The following is a 16,367-nucleotide window of genomic DNA, read 5'->3' as shown; positions in this document are numbered from 1 at the left end:
GCCGGGTCGCTTCCCCTGCCGGTGGCACCGCCATCGCCTCCGCACACAACCTGTGAAAGCAGCTACAGCTGGCTGAACACGCAGTTGGGTGGTGGATTAGATGGCCTGTAAAGGTCCTGTCCAACCCAAACTGTTCTGTGATTCGGTTTTAACTCCACTGAGGCTTTATCTGGACATAGAGCTATTTTAGCATAACCAAAAGTGGCTTTTAAATGCACCTGACATAAGGCAATGCCAACTTTTTTATTTTATTTTATTTTGGGCACTTTAGAGCTATCTCTGTAAGCCAGGCCAGGTTTAAATTGATGACACAGGCTGAAACATGCAGGCTAGTTTTATACCTAATTAGAGGTACCCAAGACTTTGCACTGGTTTGAGCATATGTTTAGATTAAATACTTTATTGGAAATGTCACATAAAGGCAGAAACAAGGAAAGGCATCCATCCGGTTACTGTACTTTCAAGGAAGAGGACATCCCTGCTGTGGGAAGCTATATGCAAACATAATTTTTAAAAGTAGCTGATGTCTCTGCTGAGATTATTTTGAAAATCTTTCACAGAACAAATTGATCTAGCCTTTAAAAGGAGGATCAAGTTGCCAATACAACAACTTAGATAGTGCTGAATTTTAGATACAGAGCAGAAACATTAGAAAAGTCATGGAACAGTCCATCTGTGTAAAATGTTTCCTATGCCAACTCAATATATTGTTCTCTTTATCACTCATGCCTAACACATTTACTGTCATATATACACACACATACTCTGCGTTTTTTTTTTTCTTAACTAAAAATACTAAAAAATCCTACAGGGGGCATACATTACACACTTTAATTTCAATTTAATCATATAATCTAGTAGTCAGGGTTATTCATATATATCAGATGCACTTAATACACTTTACTGTCTAAAACTTCCTTTATATACTTATTTGCTACTAGGCCTAAATTGGCCAAGCACTCATATCACACATAAAAATCATCCATGACCTGAGACTGTGAAGGAATCTGATGTATAAAGCCAGTATTGCTCCTCTTATAGCCACGACGGAACTTTGCTCTGCCAGTAAATGAAAAGTATTCTGCTGTAAGAATGTAAATGTGTCTTGCGTGTGTTAGTTGTGAACAGATTTCTCATCGTGTTTACTCTAATCATTTTGCCAAAACACACGCGGTTATCCTTGCAGTGCATTCGGTGGAGCGACAGATGCACACTTACTCCTCAGAATTATGGTCATTCAAGACAAAGTAAAAAACTGAAGACAATGGCAGTCATATGACAAATAGGCACAGCCCACCCAACCTCTGTCCACTAACATTAAAGCTGTGAGACTAGCAATACCAAGAATCCTGCTAGTTGGATAAGTATCTTTCAGATACTTACATTAAGGTCTTTCAAACTGTTTCCACGGCATCACAGCAACAGCCTAGCTACAGTTCAAACGGAACTTCAGCCATTAACTTATACTTTACTCTTGCACACTGCTGGTGTGGTTTTTTATGTCTGTTTGGTTTCTGCTAACAAAGCGGTTACCTCATTCATGGTTTCTTAAGTAAACTTCACTAGAAAGGAAGGCTGAACTAAAATCCTATTCCAAATGCCACTGAACTTCTGTACTTTTAAAAACTGATATTCAGAGCACAGACCACCATGACTAGAACAAAAATCTTCTATGCACAAGCTCTGGTTTCTTTTCACTGATTTTACTTTGTTATCTGTCACTTCATTCTAAAGAGAAGCAGTAACACTGAAGTGTGTTTGATATATTTTATTATAAATGGTCAATACAGAACCGAAATAATCTTTATAAATATATAGAAAAAGCACAAATGCAGGTTAAAAAAACCCCCAACATTCTCTAGCATAAGTAGAGGGCTGATGGCTTTCAGTTTTTACTTTCTATGAGTCTGTTCTTAGGGAAGAAATAATTTTTAAAAGGCTTCTTTTTTTTTTAAGTATGCTTTTTTAGTGGTTTTATTTTTAACACTGACTGTGAAAACAAAGCTCTGTTGATTCATCAAATCATCAAAGAGAAAACCAGAATGAGTGACACGTGACCTTTTTGTCCAGTAAATCTGGAATAATGCCACTGTATTGTGGTTTTAACACTAATTTAACTGAAAATGTAAACTAGTCCAAGGCATTTCAAAACTCCCACATCTTTCAGACTTTTTTGGCATGTTGCCCATCCACCTCAGAGTCAGCACAAGGACTGAGCGAGTTGTGAAGACTTCATTCCTGTCCACACTGGAGAGTTGCTCTCCCCACAGTCCAGGTCAAAGTGCACTACAGTCTTGCTTCTATTATAACTGTTCAGATGATTTTGTACTTTGCTAACTCCCCACTGTCCTGTAATTCTAAATCATGCAAACACACAGAACAGCCCCAGCTGTTGCTGTTCTTCATGATAAATAAATTAATCCAGGACTGTCAGTACTGGCTTTAGCAAGCCTCTAAGCAAATAACTTTAGACTTGACCATTATAGACAAATGCTGTTGCAGCTAAGTTCTCTTTCTGCTTTAAGAGAACAGAACAATGCCTGTTTGATGTGTGTGTGTTTATGCATGCTCATATGCTGGAGTGGAGGGCTAGGGCTGGAGGAGAGGCAATATTGCCCTAGTGTTTGAGTACTCTATGTTATCTGCTAAACAGAATTTTCCTTATCCATCTGCTATTTCTTTTGTGCTATGCTCAATAGAGAAGTGGAATTGAAGGTGCTATCTTCTGGAGTTTTACTTGCATTTTAAGAAGGAACACCTTCATAGCAGTTACCTGTCACTGCATAAAACTGTGTTCCCAGCCTAACAGAGATAGGAGCAGCAAATTAGCTTCCTGTGATCTTTAAACACAAGAATATTAAAAATCCAACCTACTACTAGCACCAAAATGACAGTATGTGCCTTTCCCTATGGTTTTTTTTTTATTTTTCAAACATACTTCTGTATTACTGACATGCTAATGTGATCAACGCTTTGGGGCACTGCTCAGCAACACTTTAGTCAGCTAGCCACGCAGTTGAAGTAAGCAAAGGGACAGTAAAAAGCAAGAAATAACGCTGTGTTCCATTTGCAAAATGTCACTTTCCATTAGCATGCTGTACTTGACCCTTCTGGCTGGAGAGGTGTTGATGGTTTTATTCAAAGTGTCGTAGATGATTGTATAGAGACTGAACATAGGTGAAGACACACATGGGATCTGGCTTGAGACCCATCACCATCATATCATCCACTTCTATCAGACGATCACAGTGAGCCATTTTCCTGTAGTAACAGTAAAACAGATAGATTTAACTCTTGTTTTGCTTTAAGGCCTGTAACTACTACCAAGATTAATTTGCTGCTCTGATTTGAACATTACTGAGGCATTTAAGAAATCCTGAGGTTTATCAGCAACATTTAATTTCACAATGAAATGGTCAGGCTCATGTTAGAGATTGTTAATTTTTGTGACCATGGAACATTCTTGTTCTTTCCCTCTTTTCCTCTATACTGAGATCTGATCCAAAGCCCTGTAGGTTTGGTTGGGGTTTTTTTTGTTTGTTTGTCTGTTTTTTTTCCAGACTGCCATTCACATCCCTCATATCTGTAGCATGTAGCCCAATGTCACTTTCCTCTGCCCGAGTCTCAGTAAGCAGGGTCGTGCATCATTGAGTTTTTTTGATTATACAGAAAGTGCCAAAAGAATGGGAAAACATAAGAAGGGGCGAGATGTGCCAATGAAGGCCCATGTGGCTGTGGACTGTCTGTTCTCCACCACACCTGTATCTTCATGGTGTGAATGACTTGTACAACAATCGCAGATGATCAGGTTGGAGAGCCAGAAGCTTGACTGAGATCTGGACCAGCAGAAAGGAACAGATCTGCTGAGGCCTAGGATGAAAAAATCACAAGGGCAGGAAGCAATCTGATCAGCAGAGCTCGTGCTGGGGTGAACAGCAGTAACTGAGAGAAAAGACTTTTCTGGCAGTAGAAGAGAACAGTTTGTTTAAAGGCAATCACAGCTATGAAATAGTAATTTTTGTAGATACATATTACCTCATGTGCCTTACTGTTGCGTGCACGTTGTTTTCTGTCTCCCCTGTACTTACTGTTACACATTAACTGAGACAGAAAAACACTGAAACTTTCCTTTGAGAGTTGTAGATCTTTTTACTTTAGAGATCAACCACCTAAAAGTGTCACAGAATCTCTTTCAACTCACTGACAAGCAACAGATTTTTTAATATATACATACACAGGTGCATCTATAAAAACCTTGTAATTCCCAAGTCAATTCCTTTGCTAGGGGCTGTAATAAGGAGATCCAACATTATGCTAAGAATCTTCAATGCTCTTCTCTAAAATGGCAAATCCATGTCTGTAAGCTATTGCTTTAATTAAAAAAAACAACAAAAAACAAACACCAAAACAAACAAACACCAAACAAAAAAGCAGCACACTCTGAAAGAACCCCAGAGCTTCAGTGTGGTGGTATCGACATTTGAAACTGTATCAGAAGCTGCAGGAAGCTTTAGCCATGTATTCTCACATCCTGTTAGTGTTCGGAAAGAGCGTACCAAATCCACATAAAGTGTTCTTAACTCTTACACAACTCCAACAAATCAGCAGTAAGAATCATGTTGATACTGGGTTAAAAAAGTTACTATTTCAGGCTGACAAGTTTACACTCATGCTGACTTAAACAAGTTCTTATTTAATTGCCTGGTATACTGCATCGAAAAGGATCAGGACAGTGTGATTGAGGACATTAGCTCTGTCTGTTTTACAAAAATGCAATTACCAGGTTGAGACATAGAGAAGCTCTCAGCCTTGACCTAACTCTACTTACACCGAATTCAACCTTCATTCTTGTTCAACCAAAGCAACATACAGACAGACATAAACCCTCTCACAAAACCCAATTCCAAAAGTTAATCTACTTGCCCCCTGCTGTTCAGGGGTCATATTTTTCCCAGAGGCTGGATGGATGTATTAACATGCTTCAAATTCAAATCAGGTATCAAGTAGGTTAGATGGGATAAGAAACTACAAGTTGTATGTCCAGTTGCTATGGACTGTCAGTAAACATTGGATGCCTTGTGCTCTATGAACTCAAATTTTGTGAAACTATCACAATCAATCATAAAAACAAAATCTGAGTTCATAGAGCATAACTCGTGGCTGATTTCTTTAGCGTGTCAGTGCTAAGGCTGGTAAGAATCACAGAGGTGAGAAAGGAGAATTCAAGTACTGCCTGAAGAAAGACCTGAACATAGGACTCCACTGAATTATCCCCCGTGCCTGGTAAAACCACCTCTGATTTTAGACGGCCAAGTCTCCTGTTCTCTGCATTGTCTATGCAGAGCTTTATTTAATCTTTTTTGGCATGACAGGTAAGCTAGTGATATACGATCTACAAGCAGAATGATGAAACTCTTCACTACTGCCCAGCCACATTACACATGAACTGGAAGCACTTCACAGAGATCTAATGTGATACTCACTCAGCCATGGTGAAGGCCAGCTCAAAGTTCTGCTTGCGATTAGTTGGGTCAAGCTTATTATAATCAAAAGCTTCAGGAAAGAAAGAATGCACAAGAGCACAGAATGCCATCCCATCATTCCAGCTTGAGGAGAAGTTCTGGAGATCAATGTGCTGTCATGATGAAAAAACCACGCATGTTAATGCAGCACAGGGGAACAGGGAAGAGCAGCTGCTTTTAGCTACACTAATGTTACCTCATAGAAATTAGCCCACTAACACCATGTGATTCAACTTCAACCATATACCACAAATTCACTTGACGAATACCAGCAGAGAGTACTTTGGTCTGCTGTGTAGCAAAAGGACTATAGTCTCCATGTACTGGCAAAATGTTATTCAGATCTTGCCATATATAATGAGAATGCAAAAATCACAGCCTGCAACTAAGACAAAAAAAGGGTGAGTGTATACTCAAGTCTATATCCATAAGCAGAAAAATGTAGGCTTTCAGAAAAACACTAATGCATTGCTTTGACAGACATACAGAATCTCACTCATGCAATCACTGACTGTCTTGAAGTGCTGCCCACGCAAACCATGATGTTTGCATTATCTGCACAAAATGGTGAACTTGCATAAGTTAAGTCATTGTCTAGCATGTTTTACATTCACTTTTTGAGTATGCTTTTTTGGCAAATTCTCCTGAAAAAGAGCTGAAAGTGCTAGCATGTCTTCACCTTGTATCCTATGGTTTTTGAGCGACACCAGTCTAGCAGAATTTGTTTAATGCTGCTAGCACTGGCAACCCCAAAACTCTGCGACCTCTTCAGCTTAGCTCTGGATTCTCCTTTTCCTCTGGAAAATTAACAGAGATAAGATTAAATTACATTCTAGAAAAACTTAAACCTACTTGTCAGCAACATCTATGCAACCTTGCTCAGGACAACTCCTGTCCAGGTGATATCTGAGAAACACATTGCTGAAACTTCAACTTGTTTGTCCTGCAAGAAAAACTAATTTTCATGTCACTAAGGCCAGGATTCCAAGCCCCGTTCTATTTAAATCATACCCCTGTCATGGTGCTTAAAGAACAGTCCACGCTTTTGGTCCTTAATGAATGGCAACAGAAAGTTGCCAGTCTCTTATAAGGATAGACAAGGCAGCTTTCACAGCACGCTTTCCTGATAAAAGGCACCTGCTTCTTCAGCTGAAGAACTCCAAAGCCAGAGGAACCTGTAGCCGTGAATTTCCAGGGCTGCGACTGTGAAGTTAGTGAAGCTATATGTGATGTCATATTGTCCCTTAGCTCAAAATCCTACATTGAGAGTCCTCCCACCCAGCTATTCTCTGCTGGTAATAATTGATAAATTAGTTTCCCATTAAAAAACCCATTCTGGAGACAAGGGGCGTGACGTACTTTCCACCATCATGTTCAAATTTCTCGAAAAGTGCTTTCCTGGCCTGTGCTCCTGTAGTCCGTGGGAGCGTCTGAGACCGCACCAGTTCTCGCCTCCTTTCAACTCGGCGATGTACAGTGGGAGGAGAGGAGTAAGAGCTGGGGGTCACATCACAGTAACTGTCAGTGGCACTACAGAAACAACATGAAAAGTATGTGGTTAAACAAAAACACAACTCTCTGCAGTACCAGGAGTCAGCATAGAGGTCCAGCTGTTACCTCCCAAAAAAGCCTCCAAGAGGACCTGAATGAGTCAAAAGCAATTTAAGTAAAAGTCAAAGTTTTACTGACAGACAACAGCAGTTACATCTAGAAGACTCTGTTACTTTTACAAATGAGACATTGCTGGATAAGTCACAAATGCTTTAAAGCACTGAGTAGAACAACAATTAAACACCTTTAAGAAAAAAGAACAGCAAAAAAAAAAAAAAAGTTGTGAGGAGCACTAAATCCCTTTAGTTTTCAGCTTTGAGGTTCCAGGAGGGTAAACTACATTTTAAAAATAGAACTTAAACAGTAATTCAGGAAGTACTTTTGAAATTTTTACTTATAGTACACAGAATTCTGAGCTTGTGTCAGTGTTGCTTCACTGACTGCAAGCTGGTAATTTGTTCAGGAAATATAGGATTATAGTGTAATTCGTTTCTATTTGAGCCATAGACCACTTCATCAGCATTAATGAAGTAAGCCACACATCATTTGGAAATGCTTCCCATGACAGAGGTGGCGGAACGGAGGCAAAGAGCAATGACATCAGTGTCATACATTAATTTCTGGTACAGATGGAGGTCAGATCTGACAGCAAGTTCTCTAGGGTGCTCAGTGTATCATGATTCAAATATTGAAGTGCTATGTTGGAACTAACTCAGAAGAAATGTAATGCCAAATACGGGGTAATTTTCAAGACAGATGCAAGCCCAATTTGAGAGATTTAAATTGGCTGCCTTCCCATTTTTCTGATGGATATTTTGCATGCTGAGGATGCCTAGATATGCCAGTAGTAATTGTGATACCATGTAATCCTATACTAAGCAACTGCAACTTCAAGTTAATCAAGAACGTGTAGTAGTCCTCAGCGAGGCATTTATGTACAAACTAAACTCCAGGCTAGCCAAACTAAGGATGTTTGACAGCAGTGATACTTTGGTTTCCAAAAATGAGCTCAAATACAAATTTCAGAGCTGAGTATTTTTAAAAGTGTTTTCAAAGGGTCTGACAACTTTCCCCTCCTAACAAAAATCCACCGCTGGCAAGTAAAACTGACAGTTTTGACTGCAACAACTGATGTTGACTACAACAATGCTGAAATCCACAATTAGGTCTGCTTTTAAACTGTTCTACAAAGATTTTTACGCCTTCCCATCTCTGTTCCACTTATCCCTCAGGAAAGCTCACAACAGGCTTAAAATACAGCACCTGGGACTCAGCTGTTCTCCAAGCCAGCAGAACACCTGTCCCTTGAGACTATACTGACCACAGTGGCCTAACAAAAAGTCAAGAAAAGTGCGTACCTTTCACCAGTTTTGGTTCCACTACTTGTCCCATAGCTCACAGTTGAGACAGACTTAGTGACAGAAGTTGTATTCTCTGTATAAGAGCAGGAAAAAAAAGATGCATCAGGGCAGAAACTTCTTTTATCCCCTCTCCTCATACATTTTCAAACAATTTCCTGATAAGACAGCCACGTATTGATTTTTACTCACCATAGTGAAAAGCTGCAGGCTTCTGTCTAACTTTCAGTATGACCTAACAAGCCGAGGAGGGATTTTCCCCAAGGGTACAATCCCTCTGCAAAATTGTTGCACTGCAGCGAGGATGGGGTAAACATATCAGAAAGGGCTGCGAGAGGATGCCTTTGATAAAACTGCATGGAAGGCTGGATCACTTCAGGCCCTTGTGCAGACCTCAGAGGAGGGCGCACTGCCATGGACATTTCAGTGAAAGGAAGAAATGGTGCTACAGCTCAGCTTGCAACAGTCATTCTGGCAGACATAAGGAGCCATAAACTTCCTGGGAAGTCTGCCATTATTAAGAGCATAGTTTAAATTACCTAATTTCCACCAGGAAATGTTTTAGTTTGCAAAGCAGAACGGACTCCAAAGGTTGCAAAGTTGGCTTAAAACCAACTCTGCATCTTCCTTCCCTGACCCCTGAGGTTCTCCCTTTTGTGCTTTGCCTCTTAAGAGCCCAGATCTGGACTTCAGCTCTGCTCTGTAAACGCAGAACAATGGAGTGGCTTGCCCAGTTTTAACACACTAAAGCCAGAACTTGTTGTGTAAGCCAGCCACTCATTTACTGAAGGCTCCTTTGATACACAAAGAAGAAAGACTGGCATCTTAGAAGCAATCCAACCTGATCACTGTCCAAATTACTCTCTGAAAATGCTGAACTCTCTCCACTGCTTATAGAAGGGATCTAGATCAACTAGACTTCTCACGTAAAACATCCTGGGGTAAATGCCAGCATACAGATGTGACAAATTTGTGACCTCAAACAATTGACAGATATTTCTATAAATCTCAGAGGTTTTAAGCTGAGGAGGAGTGTGATCTCTATTCTGGATGAGCTACACCTTTGCTAAACTGACACTTGAGACCATTGTGAAATGCCAGTACATCGTGTAGACAGTAACAGCTTGGTGACATCAATCAGAAGTACTTTTGGATAAAGCTCAACTCATCTATTTCGACTGAAATTGAAAATTCTTAAGTTATTTTGTCCTTTGACTTATTCATATATGAAGACTACTTACTGCTATTCTGTTCAAAGGAATTTGCTTCAACATCCATAGGGGGAACTCACCACTTTCCAGCTGCCATCATCTTGCCTTCAGTCACAGTTTTCACTTGATTAACTGAAATCTTCACCTCTCGAACTGTCTGTTCTACCACACTTTTCTGGCACCTGTTGTTTCCACTGCAGTGACTGCCTAACAGTACACATGTACACCACTGTCCAAATAAGGACAAGTACCCCTTGCTTTGAACCGACTGAGAATTGCATGCAGTGGAGCAAGTTTCTGTGATTTGGATCTGCATGCAGTCTCATTAGCAATTTTAATATTATCATGTACCTATTAATTGGAACTACGTGCTCGTATCTGAATTCCCCAGGCATGGAGCACGGAATCCCTCTCAATTTGTGTTGCATAAAGACACACTGATAGGAACACTCACCTCCAGTGGCACATGAACCCATTGTTCTCACTGTACTTGAATTCCAGGCCTTCACTGAAACAGTAGGAAAAAAAAAGACAAAAGAAGGCTTTGCTACATTCTTAGCTTTAATAAGATAAAAGTTGAAAGATAATCAGCAAATAATCTCTATCTCTTGCTAGCAATTCCATCTGGTCTCTCTCTGTAATTTCTGACCTATATATATACAGTCTGATCTGTAAATGTCACTATCCCTAAATGTATATGAAATACAGCTCAAAGATTAACGACTTCAATATGAATGAAATGAGCTTTTATTTTTTTTTTAAACTCAATTTAGATGTAAGATTCTGAAATCACACTGACTTGTGTATATGTGCCAGTCTGCTGTCAAGTCATTCCTCACTCCAAATGACTGTTGAACCCATTAACCAATTATCTGCCTAACTTCTCAAGGGGTCTCAGGTCTCAAAGCACTAAAAACTCCTGCAAATTTCACTAAAATAGCTGGCCGTGTTGAAGAGATACTTACTCAGAAACTCTGCTAGAAGATAGGCTGAACTATGAACTCAACTATATTGGGCAGCAAAATTCTCAGATTTGACATTATAGCCTAAAGCTCTACCTAGGACCCAGGACCCACAATATTCTAAATCAGAGTGTCCTGCCATAGGATATGTAGCCATAGAAGGGAGGTTTCATAATTAGCACTAGGTTACAGGACAGTCCCCGTAGCACCAGTTTCTCGAAGTAAAGAAATGGGACACAGCTTCAGCAAACAAATTATTTTTGTCTCTTTTACCTGACTGATCAGAAGTTTTCACTGTCATTGCATTTTTGCTCTTGCTCTGTCCCAGCAAGCCAGCAGACGCATTAGTTGTTCCTGTTGAACAGATGGTCTCTCCTGAAAACTTCTCTGATATCCTGGTTACTGCAGTAACGGGAAGGTGGGGCATCTGTAAGGTGACTGCAGGGGCATGGGCTTCAGGGGAAGAGTCTGATGTGTGAAAAGAGGTCAGTTCATGGGAGACTTTTACTTGACCTAGTGAACAAAAAGAAAAGGAGAGAGGAAGTAAATTTATTTGCAGATTTGTAACGAAGTTACAAACCACTTTCCATGCAACAACTTTATTTTACAAGTCACTGGAATTATTCCACCTAGTTCTGCCTGTAGGACACTATATCATTTAGCACGCTGCAGAAACAACCCTAGTGTAAGTGATCCTTGCAGCGATCATAGCTGTCCTACATGAATCTCAGCAAGAACAACTTCTTCAGATCATTAATCCACTAGCATCTGTATTTGGTAAGCTCCTCCTCTTCTATGTGCAGCCCCCACCCCCAATCTCCTGCTGTCAGCTAGGAGTCGGCATTTTTGTTCTTTTCATGGTTTTTATGAAATGCTGTCTGCCTCAGTTTTCTCTAAAATGGAGATAGTAAGTTCTTCCTCCACTGAAGGATGATGGAAGCGGACAAGTAATCTGCAAAATGTTTTGGGATGCAAGGCTACAATGGCACCCAGAATAGCAGGCCTTATTATTACTAGTTACCTAAGATAATGTGACAGTAATAGTCTCTAATTTATGAAACACCGTGGTGCATGCTTAACAATAAAGTTTAAAAGTTGAACTCCTAATTAGGAAATAAAGTTAAATGTTATCAGTGCCACAGATTCTAATGCTTCCAACATGTGAAAGCTGCTCTATGGCTACCAGGATCAGGTATTTTACAAGCAGCACTACTTCATTTCATGCCCTGTTCCTACCTGATGAAGACTGATGCCCATTTTCAACCACAGAAGAACTAAAAACTCTTCTAAACTCAGGTTTGTGGTGGTCATCCAGGTCTACACTCTGTCAGAACAGACAACAGACACAACAGCCAAATTTCAGCAAAAGTTAGAATATCCAGAAACACCTACCAGAAACAGATCTCCTTTGTGCTAGTGACCACAATGCAAGAAGGGAATAATTATCTGACCCCAAGAGACAAACCTGCAAACTGAGCACTGGCAACGCAGGACACGTATCAATCTTTACATACTTGTCCTCAGAAACCCCATGCATCTAGTAGGGGTGTTGCACTTTTGTTAGATAATGTTATCCCCATCCGCTGTGAAGGTGATAAACACATGACTCTGCACAATAGTGGAGAGAATTACTGAGATTGCATAAAACACTTAATGCTCTACAGTTTTTTTCCTCTTTGCTGAAGAAAAAAAAAATCACATTCTGATAACGTACTGTAAAAGCATTACATAAAGTAAGTGTGATCCTAGAACATTACAGCTGCACTATAATCTGCAACTTCTATAAGGACAGTTTTTTCTGGGAAAAGCACAATTTTTCCCATACTTTTTGTCAATATTATTGCAGAAAAATCAGCCAAAAATATTTTTTTGTGGATTTTTTTTTTGTTGGTTCATGTGTATGTGTGTAGGCATACAAAAAATCATGACGAACTATGTGATTTTTGGTTGCAGGAACTAAAGTAAGAAGAAACTGCCTCACAGACATGTGATTACTTCAGTTAAAAAAAAATGAGTGTCCAAGAAGCAGGATATACAAGCAGTAGAGTGAAATTCCTCAACTAAAGTCCATGAAAAAATTTTAACTTATTATAGACAGATAGGTAACTACCAGATTGGCCCAAAATATTATGAATAAATAAAGAAAAAATCTGTAATGTGCCCTTATAACATAATCCTTAAACAAAATGCTTATAAACTCAATCCAAACTAGTTTTGCTTTGTTTTTTTTAAAGACAGACAGAAAGACTGAAGATAGATACTGAAGAAGATTTTTATACTTCAGGTAAGTATAAAACCAACAGAATATAATAGAAAAGGAAAGAGGCAGAGTGTATACGTGTAATAACTTTGTCTCTACTTTTCGTACACAGGAAATACAGAGCAAACTTGTAGTTTGATTTTACTTATTTATTCCATAGCTTCATCACAAATTATTAGAATAATTTACTTGTAGTGGAAAAATATATCCCATGTAAAATACAGAAACCATATGATCAATTCAAGATAAATCATCAAAAATAGCTTCTTAGAATTTGTTGTTTACCACACATCTGTTTACACTCATCCAAACCTAATTAAGAATACCAGACAACTATGTTAATGCCCCCTGGAGATTTTTTAATCTTGTTAGATACTGCAGAGTGCACAAACATCCATTACTTGAGATTCCAGAACTTTCATTACCTCAAGTACAAATCCCAGTCAACTCCTGGTAACTATGATCTGAGATCTTGATAATGATTTGTTAACTAGTATTAGATTACAACGAGGTAGCCTAAACACACTTTTGTCATAGAGTATACAGTTATCATCTTAGATTCTGATTCTCCTAGATATTTAAGTGTCAATCTCCAACTGATTTCAATGGAACAGAGGTGTACGTAGCAGCATTTGAGCTACACACCTACACTACTACAGTCGAGGAAAATCCCTCTCTTGACTTTAAGGTTGGGCCCTACATTCTCAGATCATAATCGGTATCCAGCCTTTTCAAGACTACAGCATAATTTGGAGAAATCATGGAAGTGTGGTAAAATCCCCTTAACCTGACTTCAAGATGAGGACCTACTACCTTGTAAGCAAGTGTCTTACAAAGACACATTACAATAAAACACAGAAAGGAATGGCAGGAAGACACTGAGATACTGTGAACTGTCTTTAAGGCTCAGCTTGGATGGTGTATTTTACTATATTGGGTTGTTTACTGTTTTTTAACCTAGGGTCAGATTCCTGTGTCAATTTTTTCTGTGCTAAGTGAGGAAAAGAGATAGGATTATATGATTTTCAAACAAAACAATACAAAGATCAGAAGAGGACTGGAGACTTCCTGAAAACGTGGAAGAAAATATGACTTTTGAAGGTTTTTCAGCCAGGAGCTTTCATTTAATTTTCTTGCCTGGTTTCTAAGTCAATGATCTTCCTGGGGTTATATATGCACTTACGTGCTCTGCTAGATAAAAGCACAGAGGTTACATGATGAGCCAAGATATTCCTTAATCTGTTTATCACAGAATGTTGGGGATTGGAAGGGACCTGGAAAGATCATCCAGTCCAACCCCCTGCCAGAGCAGGAACCTAAATGAGATCACACAGAAAGGTGTCCAGGCGGGTTCTGAATGTCTCCAGAGAAGGAGACTCCACAACTCATGCAACAAATGCATGAGAAGTTGCTTTTTTAAAAAAACAACCAAACAAAAACCCCCACAAAAAAAACCCCAAAAGACAACATCAAGAACTACTTAAACATACAACCATGCACAACACCATGTTTTAGCACAATACTGCTTATAGCCCCATTAACAAGGCTGATAGGTTTCCCCTGATGCCCAATGAAGGCTTCAGGTGCACCTAAGACAGCTGGGAGTTAGAATGTCCATTCCACAACTCGGTTAGCCTGCCTTAAGGCATGCTGCAAGTTCTACAAATCAAATCCATCATGAAGTTCAGTATATCAATCTGAACAAGGAGAACTTTTGCTTCTTTTAAATTTTCTTCTATCTTTCTTATTTGAAAAGAAAGGAAAATAAACTAGATTAGGTAAATTGGAATGTTCAGAACTTCTCACTCTTTTCCAGCATCTAAAACTTTCTTACAAGCAAAACCACTCCAGTTCAGCTATCTAGGCTCCACTGATTTTTGTGGGATCTCTCCCATTTTGAGGATTCATTACAGACAGGTTTTCAGAAGAGCTCACATCCAACAAAGCTGCACTCTCTAGATAGTTACTCAGCTTAGGCCCAAAAGGAGCGATGAGTTCTTTTGCAAAGCTAGTCTGCATACTTTTTTCACAATACATCACCAGAACAACTTCTTAAACATAAAATTTGTTATGTATTTGTCTCCTGATAATAAAAAAGATTTATAATTTTTATACCATCTGCTATCCCCACAGAGAATAATTCCATACATACATAGTCTGACTTACTGCCGCTAAATTGGATCTGTGTCATTGTATCCAGATCTTTTAATTTGTTAAAATAAAATTATTTTGCAACTTTTGTATTTGTCAAGAAGTAGGTACAATGCATGAATAAATCCAGTTATCACTAGCTGCCAGGATTAACTTGAGAAAAGTACACCAGATATTATTATATAAACCACACAGAATCAGGGGTTCAGAACTTCTATTGCTGTATTCAGTGTAACTGAGATCCTAGTAAACAATTACTGTCCATATCCAGAACTGAAATAAAAAACACAGCTAGCACAGCTCCCTAGAATGTAGCTATTAGAACTGTTTAGCCATTGGTGTTGGCCATTATGATGTGAATGTGTCAAATGCCTGCGTAGACCGTAAACATGAATCTACTTTATAAGCTGTGGGGGCAGGGCCGAGCAAAACAGTCAAATGAAGTGGTCATTTCAACTGGCTTCCTAATGCAGTGACATTAATTGCATTAATTTATTTTATGCAAACTTGATTACCACATTTTGGCTAACAGTGCTGGGGAAGAAACTGACAGCAGGCTGGAGGATGGGAAAAAGCAATGTGCTGATAAAACACTGAGAAGGTCTGGGATCAGATTCTACTGTGCATTTAGAAGTGTCAGGTTTAAGTACTTTAAAATCCAGTTTGTGTGGAGATGCCAAGCTTCTGACAAATTCAAGTGTGTAACAATACTTCCTCTGTCAATGCTGGCTACATGGATTATAAATAGCAGAGGGACAGGTACCTGTATCTATGCTTAATAACGAGAAGTACTCATTTGTACAACTCATGTAACAACAAGGTGATGAGGAACTGGTGAAGCTGAAGAAAATAAAGTTACCGCTAATGTGCTGCGTACCTTACTCAGGCTTGCTCTTAGAACTAATCTCTCTGTAGCTCAGAAGTCTCCATGTAATGTAGGGTGATAATACTTTCCACAGTTGTAGGGCTGCTGGAATTCCTCCAGGAATTTAGACCTTGGAGTTCCATAACTGGAAGCTCCTATAAAACAGGCAAATATCATAACCCAGTAGTGAAAATCCCATGCATTCAGAAAAATTAAGCACCAGATCATGAGATTAGAAAGAAAATAAATATTTTTTTTGTTTCCTCTCTGAACCTCTAAGGTGCACATCAGTTACATCTTGAAGCTTTTCCCTGCAAGAAGGTCAAACTGTAGAAGAATGACAAACAAATGAGATTCCTCTCTCTCAAATGAGAGACTTCAGTCATCCAAAGTCGTTTATAAAAGCACCAATTATCAAAAAGGTAATGATAAAAATCACTGGATCTACAAATGCTGTTTATCTCCGAGAGGTACCTCCTCTCTCATT

The 16,367-nt window shown here is 39.2% G+C and overlaps 1 protein-coding gene across 1 annotated transcript; it reads right to left on the bottom strand.

Moving 5' to 3' along the window:
* Positions 1-3,043: 3,043 nt before the first annotated feature.
* Positions 3,044-12,141, bottom strand: SMTNL2 (smoothelin like 2). Its single transcript, XM_029084210.1, has 9 exons — positions 12,070-12,141; positions 11,841-11,928; positions 10,878-11,117; positions 10,097-10,150; positions 8,432-8,507; positions 6,882-7,052; positions 6,202-6,319; positions 5,484-5,635; positions 3,044-3,261 (listed from the first exon to the last, which is right to left on the bottom strand). Exons 1-9 carry the CDS (start codon positions 12,139-12,141, stop codon positions 3,135-3,137), a joined length of 1,098 nt encoding a protein of 365 aa, XP_028940043.1. The 3' UTR covers positions 3,044-3,134.
* Positions 12,142-16,367: the final 4,226 nt, after the last annotated feature.

Source organism: Antrostomus carolinensis, unplaced genomic scaffold (assembly GCF_000700745.2).
Source record: "Antrostomus carolinensis isolate BGI_N321 unplaced genomic scaffold, ASM70074v2 scaffold39943, whole genome shotgun sequence".
NCBI lineage: Eukaryota > Metazoa > Chordata > Aves > Caprimulgiformes > Caprimulgidae > Antrostomus > Antrostomus carolinensis.
This window is presented reverse-complemented; position numbering and strand designations above follow the sequence as displayed.

Excerpts from the sequence above, each read along its gene's own strand:
- SMTNL2 (XM_029084210.1), bottom strand. The coding sequence starts at position 12,141 with ATGCATGGGGTTTCTGAGGACAAGTATGTAAAGATTGATACGTGTCCT. Across the intron at positions 10,151-10,877 it reads GAAAACTTCTGATCAGTCAG|TGAAGGCCTGGAATTCAAGT; the intron begins GTAAAAGAGACA and ends CTACTGTTTCAG. Across the intron at positions 6,320-6,881 it reads TTTGAACATGATGGTGGAAA|AGGAAAAGGAGAATCCAGAG; the intron begins GTACGTCACGCC and ends TTAATTTTCCAG.